The sequence below is a fragment of the Engraulis encrasicolus genome, chromosome 17, assembly GCF_034702125.1.
Source record: "Engraulis encrasicolus isolate BLACKSEA-1 chromosome 17, IST_EnEncr_1.0, whole genome shotgun sequence".
Lineage (NCBI taxonomy): Eukaryota > Metazoa > Chordata > Actinopteri > Clupeiformes > Engraulidae > Engraulis > Engraulis encrasicolus.
This window is the reverse complement of record NC_085873.1, coordinates 50,008,066-50,015,565: the sequence shown is the minus strand read 5'-3', so window position 1 is coordinate 50,015,565 and position 7,500 is coordinate 50,008,066. Positions and strand designations below refer to the sequence as shown.

Genomic DNA, 7,500 nt, shown 5'->3' with positions numbered 1-7,500 from the left:
AGACAGACAGACAGACAGACAGACAGATAGATAGACAGACAGACAGACAGACAGATAGATAGATAGATAGATAGATAGATAGATAGATAGATAGATAGATAGATAGATAGATAGATAGATAGATAGATAGATAGATAGATAGATAGATAGATAGATAGATAGATAGATAGATAGATAGATAGAAAAGAATGGTAGTCTTTGTGGAACTGAAAAGTAAGATATACTGTATAGCAGCTTCAAAAAAAGTCTCCAAGGTTCAGCTTGGACAGTGTAGCTCACCTTGTCTTGGTACATAGTCCACTTTGATCTCTGTAGAGGAGAGGAAGAGACAGGAGGACAGATCAAATTCAACTTCAACTTCAACTGACTTCTCACTACCCTTGTAAAGTTTTGTACTACAGCGTGTTGTCAAAGGAACATTGCTCCTTCCTCTTTCTGAACTCACAGTTCTACATAGAATGTCCCGTATAGGGCAACAGAAATATACATACTGTACTCTAGTGTTTCTCAAAGTGGGGCGGAAGCCCCCCTCGGGGGGTGCAGAGGTATTGGAGGGGGGGTCGCGTAAAGTCAGAAGGTTTTTCATTTTTAATACTTTTCTGCTTTGCCATTAAGTCAACACATTCACTTTACAATCACAATATATTCATTAATTTATTCACTAATATTTAGAGAACATCATAGGCCATATACGTGTATATTAGGCTGTAACAAACTTTACGAAGGCCTTTTTATTTGTATTTTCGTAACCATTTTGCTCGAGGGGGGCGCAGACAGACACCCTTCCTCTGAAGGGGGGAATGTCACAAAAAGTCTTAAATGTTAGTAAATGTATGAGGTGACACTTTTTCCCCATGCTGCTTTCAAGTCCACAGAACGTGACAAGATTTTGCATTGTTTTGTGCAATAGCAGTATCGTTCCTGGTATCGGCAAGTGCTTGACGAGTTTAATGAGCAATATCGGCTGCCGATACCAGATACCAGTATCGGTATCGGTGCATCCCTAGTGCTTTGTTGTCCATTACACAGAGACAGTTTGTTCCTTGTAAGGAGTCCTCATCAGTGACTCAGCGTTGTTAAATACTAGGGATGCAATTCATTAATCATTAGTTGATAGCCTTATCGATCGACTTACGATTAATTGATAAGCGGCGTTTCCCCCCCCCCAAAATCTCAATGTTTCTCGAAAAAAAAACTGCTTAATCTAAAAATTTAATTAAAAATTGAGATAAAATATCACATTTATATTAATTATATTTCAGTTCTTTGATCCAAAGGTGATTTAAATATTCCCACTATTCACACCCCTCTTCACACACACTCTTCACATGCCCATTTCACCAGGGTCTCTTGTCAGTTGAATTGTCGATTAATTGCGATTAATGTTTGCATTGATAATGATAAATTGATTAATTGATAATTGTAATGCATTGATCGATTAAAGATGAATCGTTTGCATCCCTATTAAATACCAGCATAATTCATTCAAAAGTGTTGGACTAATGCTGCCATTTACGTACCAAGGAAGTTGAGCTTAGCTGAGAGGGAGAGGGCGTAGCCGTCGGGAACAAATGTGTAATCTCCAGCATCCTCTGGCTTCACGTCGTCAATGACCAGCCGATGGAATCTAAAACATGTGAATGCAAACATTAAACACAACATGAAGGCCTTGGCCACGGCATGGCTGAATTGGCTAAGGCACTGCAGTGTTACGCACACACACGCGTGCGCGCGCGCCCTCACCTGCCAATGTGTGTCATCTTGATGCGGTCGCTAGGCAACACCTCCACGCCGTCCTTGAACCACTTGCCCGTGACCTTGTCGTCCGACACCTCGCACTTGAACAGGGCCTGCTCTGCCGACTTGACCGTCAGGTCCGCGATGCTCTGCAGCACCTCCAGCTCCTTCTCTGTGGGCGGGGGGAGGGGGAGATTCAAGACATTCAATAGTTGGTCACACTTTATTTTAGGGATACATCTATTTTAAACTTTTCGACTTTTTTGCGCACACCTCAGCTGGCAGGTGCGTCGGAGATGGCACCATGGGTCACTCAGCAATAACTTAAAGAAACTCCCGCACACTGACCATTTTTCTGTTCTTTCTTTAATAACCGACGTTTCGGTACGAAACGTTGTTTATTAAAGAAAGAACAGTGAAATGGTCAGTGTGCGGGAGTTTCTTTAAGGGATACATCTATTAGCATTAATACAAACAATGTTAATGCCTGCATATGTAACTTGTAAGGCATGTACTAAGCAAATACTAAGGCATACTAGGTCCTTACTAAGGTTTAATTGGTAATAAATCCCTTATTGTGCATGAACAAGACATTTGCGAATACATGCCTAATGTTTAATTTTGCTTTGTACCTGCCTTACAAGTTACTTATACAGGAACATTGTATGTATTAGTGCTAATAGATGTGTCCCTAAAATAAAGTGTTTATTATCATTGTCAAGAAGACAGTATTGTGTACCAGTAAAGTAGGCAAGCAAAATGTACTGTTTGTTTCACATGAATACCGTCTTTTTTTACCATTTCTTCATATAAACACCATTCATTTCAAAGAAATAAAAACAGTATTCATTACAAACTAACTAACATTGATTTTGTTCCATTTGTGCAGGAAAAGATACATTATATCAGGTCCGCAATGCTATGCAGCAGCCTCAGCTCCCCCTCTGTGTGCGGATGGGGAGGGTGACACAGTTTATTTATTAGAGATGCACCGGATCCTGTTTTTTAGGATCCTGCCGGATACCGGATCCACTGCTCAAGATCCTGCTGGATCCGGAACCGGATACCGGATCCTACGAAAGGGTTGAAACACATAGTGTACTCGCACACGTGGGCCCTTTTTATCACGTTGGCTCAAACTATTTTTTAGACTCAGTGGCTTGCTGCCAAACTGCCTGCAACGGCAGCTTCTAAAGGGCTTTCACTCCATGCAGTGATTGGGGTTGTGAAAGACTGACTGAAAAACCTAGGCTAGAGATGCACCAGATTCTGATTTTTAGGTAACTAGGATACCGGATCCACTGCTTAAGATGCTGCCGGAACCGGATCTTGTGAAAAACTCTATTATCCTGCCGGATCCGGGACCGGATCTTGGATCCTGTGCATCTCTATTATTTATACAGTATGGCATATAAATACAGTACCATTGATTACTGTCTTTTTACATATAAATTCCATTCATACAACTAACTAACAATGTTTGTGTTGAGCTGGAGAGTTTATTTATATGTCATATGTCTCTTTTTCATATAGATTCTATTCATACAACTGACTAACAATAAGAAAATACCATATACCATGGAGGTAAAAAAGTGGTGACTAACTCTGTTACATTGTAACTACTTCATGTAAAGGGGCAGCAAAAAAAGAGCAGCAATCGTATGCTAGTTGTAATGTGCCTGAAGTCCCACACAGATGGATGGTGAGAGCAAAGATGAGTGTAAAGATGGCGAGGGCGGGGATGGGACACTAGAGGTATGCAGAGATGGGGGGTGATGGGAGTGGAGGAGGCATGTTCTTGCATACGGACTATTAGTCAGTACAACGCATGACTGAGCTTGCGGCGTGATACTGGCATGTACATGGACGCTCGTGGTGTAAACAACATCTGTTGGAAGTTATCCACAGATGGATTAACAGCACAGTGAAAACATGCAGTGTTAATCCAACACTTAAGAGTATTTAACATCTTTTAGAGTGAATTTTGTCCCAGGGTACTCTCTAAGTATTGAATCAACACTGCATTTTTTATAGTGTATCATGCTGTATGTTGCTCGTCTATTTGGACTCAACTACTGAATGTTTAACCCAGTCTATTTCTCTGTCTGTCTGTCTGTCTGTCTGTCTGTCTGTCTGTCTGTCTGTCTGTCTGTCTGTCTGTCTGTCTGTCTGTCTGTCTGTCTGTCTGTCTGTCTGTCTGTCTGTCTGTCTGTCAAGTAGCTGGTAGCCCCATAATGCACAGCGTTCCACCAGTAGAACGCTGTAATAGCTGTTGAAAAGTTAACTACCATAGGACTACAATACGTAAGGGTTAACGTTCGGCGAGAAGGTCGCTACCGTGGAATAGCAGCACGACAGAGAGAATCTTTAGACCCCTACGCGGAGCGGAGGGGTCTTGTTCTCTCTGAAGTGCTGCTATTCCACAAAGCGAACGACTCGCCGAAAGTTAACCCGCTTATTATATGGATATACTTAAATGATTCACACATGGCGGGGACATTTCTTTAGGCCTATTTAATGTTATGTTTATTATAGTTTGTAATGTCAAAAGATTGTTGCTGCGCAAAACNAAACAGTGCTGTTGTGGAACACCACTAACAGCTAGGTAGCCAGGACAACAGGTGTTGTCTATCACAGCAGCTGATTAGAGTCTTGTTGAAAAGTCGCTTTAGCAGTGAAAAGTCTTGTTGCCATTGACAGCGGTCTGTTATAGACCAACCCGTCCGTTATCGAAAAATAACAGACGTTCGAACGTTGGGTAGCCCCGTTGAAATGAATGGAGCATTCGACAGATGACGTCACAACCATATAATACTATGCCATAACACAGAGCCTTGTAGTAATGCACTACAACTTGGTCATAGCCATTCTGGTAACAGCTAATTCATGATGGCGTGTTTTAATGGGTTATTGAGCTACATGAAATCTCATTGATAATAAAGGCTTTCTATTCTATTCTATTCTACTCTACTCTACTCTACTCTACTCTACTCTACTCTATTCTATTCTATTCTATTCTATTCTATTCTACTCTATTCTATTTTGTTCTATTCTGTTCTATTCTACTCTATTCTATTCTATTCTATTCTATTCTATTCTGTTCTATTCTATTCTGTTCTATTCTATTCTGTGCTATTCTATTCTGTGCTATTCTATTATGTGTACTGTAGGGCAGGTGTTTTTTTTTTTTTTTGTTCTCCTGTATTATGCAGAACTTTTTCAGCCATGGCATTAACTAGTATATCTTTTTGATAAGAGATGGGGTGTGTATGGTAGCAAGTGGTCGGGAAGAGCTGCAGTGTGTGTGAATAAATGTACTGTGTGTGTTATGTATGTCTGCTTTTTGAGGACCCTCTCAAAAACTAGATTTTTACCTCAAGAGGTTATCCTCTAATAAAGAATCTGAAACATGTGAGGTGGTACCTTCCACTTCCAGCTCTCCCTTGGTGTGGCCCCCGTTGGTGTAGCAATGGTACATTCCGATATCGTCCAGGGTGCACTCCGGGATGATCAGCCAATGGCGCTTGCCGTCCTTCTTGAAGCGGAACTTGCTGTCCTCCGTCTTGATCAGCTCTTGGTCCTCAAAGTACCTGCAGAGGGCGCCAAAGAGCAGAGAGTGAGAGTGAGAGAGAGAGAGAGAGAGAGGGGGGGGGAGAGGGAGAGAGAGCGAAAGAGAGAGAGAGAGAGAGAGAGAGAGAGAGAGAGAGAGAGAGAGAGAGAGAGAGAGAGAGAGAGTGTGAACGAGAGAGAGAGAGAGAGAGAGAGGGAGAGAGAGCGAGAGAGAGAGAGAGAGAGAGAGAGAGAGAGAGAGAGAGAGAGAGAGAGAGAGAGAGAGAGAGAGAGAGAGAAGGAGAGGTGAGGGATCAAGTAGTGCAGTACAACATTGCACCACTAAGGAAATAATCTACATCATCCAATAAGCGGATGACAAAAACAGCAAAAAACATAAAGGTGATATGTATGAAATTGCAAAGAAGATATCACGTCATCATTTCAGGATATGCCCTATATAATAATTCTGTTCATATAGTAGTAGATGTACATAGTAGTGGTTGAGTGACATTGTTTTATTTTTTCTTCGAGGGAGCTACTATGGAATAGAAGGAAATAGTAGTATTAAAGGGGTATGCCACTATTTTGGGGCTTAATACAGTTAAAATCTTTGGCTGGGGTTTATAAACGTGGTAAAGTGTCTTATTTTTCATGTTAAGCGTATCTTGCTTTAAGACAAGTTAAAAGAGGAAATATGTCGCTAAGCTAGTGAAAGTCAAGCAGTGAAAGTAAGAGCAGTGTTTCTCAACAGGGGTGCTGGGGCTGATAAATAAATTATGAAATATAATACATATTTGTCTAAATTGATAAGTTAATGCTAGTCAGTGGAATCTTTCATCTGCCATTTACGCACAATAAAGTAAATATAGGTCGCCCCAGTCAGCTGCAACTTCGAACGTAGGTCGTGTTACGTCTCCAAATGTGTTACTTTTCAAAGCTTTTTGTGGTATCGGATGCAATACCATGTTACGGGTTGTTGGTTTGGGATGCCTTGAAATTTTTCATTGATTGAAAGGGTGCCTCGCCTAAAAAAAAGTTGAGAAACAATGCGTAAGAGCACCTTTACCTTTACGCAGTACACCTCTGGGTGTGTGAATGAAAATGTTATGGAGGAAAGAGATGAGCAACAGGAGGCCCGGGGGCCACATGCGGCCCTGCCCCCTCACTCAGTGCGGCCTGTAGATAAAATATATCTTTTTTTTAAATGCAGAGATTAAAAAAAAACAATACTGAATCAATCTATTGTAATTATGGTGTTGGCCAATAGAGAGCACCTGTACAACTCAAACAATATCGGCAGTCGTTGTGCAACCGACCGCACCCCAAACTCTGCGAGTTGCAGTTAGATTCGTGGTCATGTCATATGTCCCTCCAATGGTGCCGATGGAAAATCGTCGGCCTCCTCATTGTCAGAGTTGCCCAGTATTTGGTCCCAGGCTACTTACTGTCTATGCCTAATGTTTATGTATTTGGGAAGTGATGGGTGAGCGGTTAGGGCGTCAGACTTGCATCCCAGAGGTTGCCGGTTCGACTCCCGACCCGCCAGGTTGGTGGGGGGAGTAATCAACCAGTGCTCTCCCCCATCCTCCTCCATGACTGAGGTACCCTGAGCATGGTACCGTCCCACCGCACTGCTCCCCATGGGGTGCCACTGAGGGCCGCCCCCTTGCACGGGTGAGGCATAAATGCAATTTCGTTGTGTGCAGTGTGCAGAGTTCACTTGTGTGCTGTGGAGTGCTGTGTCACAATGACAATGGGAGTTGGAGTTTCCCAATGGGCTTTCACTAATTGTCTATGTCTAATTGTTTATGTCCACACCTAAAGTCTACGTCTATGTCTGCATGGGAAAGTAAGAAACCCAATTTCAAATCCTTTGTAGGATCAGTGCATGTACAGTAAAGAAATTGACAATAAAGCAGATTTGACTTGACTTGACTTGACTTGACTCAATGTATTGAATTACTGTACTTGTAACACAGACACCATGCTTTACTGTGTGTGTGTGAAGAGGGTGTGAAGCAAGGGGCTGGTGTCACAGTAATGAAATGTGCTTGTCGACTTGGGGGTGATGTACTGTGCGTAGCGGTTGACATGTCCTGACAAGTGTGCCGTGCAAGACGTCAGGCCAGATAGATGAAAGAGGGCTGCCATGCCAGCAGAAACGGATGGAGCACATGATATTTGAAGTGTGTGTGTGTGTGTGCGTGTGCG

At 42.3% G+C, this 7,500-nt stretch overlaps 1 protein-coding gene across 1 annotated transcript in view; it reads right to left on the bottom strand.

Annotated features, from left to right (window-relative positions):
* The window catches only part of LOC134466912 (myosin-binding protein C, fast-type-like), a 93,071-nt gene that overhangs the window by 58,584 nt on the left and 26,987 nt on the right, over positions 1-7,500 (bottom strand). The window contains exons 14-17 of the mRNA XM_063220812.1: positions 5,161-5,327; positions 1,744-1,909; positions 1,521-1,627; positions 280-309 (exon numbers count right to left, since the gene is read on the bottom strand). Of these exons, the coding sequence (XP_063076882.1) occupies positions 280-309; positions 1,521-1,627; positions 1,744-1,909; positions 5,161-5,327 (470 nt within the window). The remainder of the gene's footprint in view (positions 1-279; positions 310-1,520; positions 1,628-1,743; positions 1,910-5,160; positions 5,328-7,500) is intronic.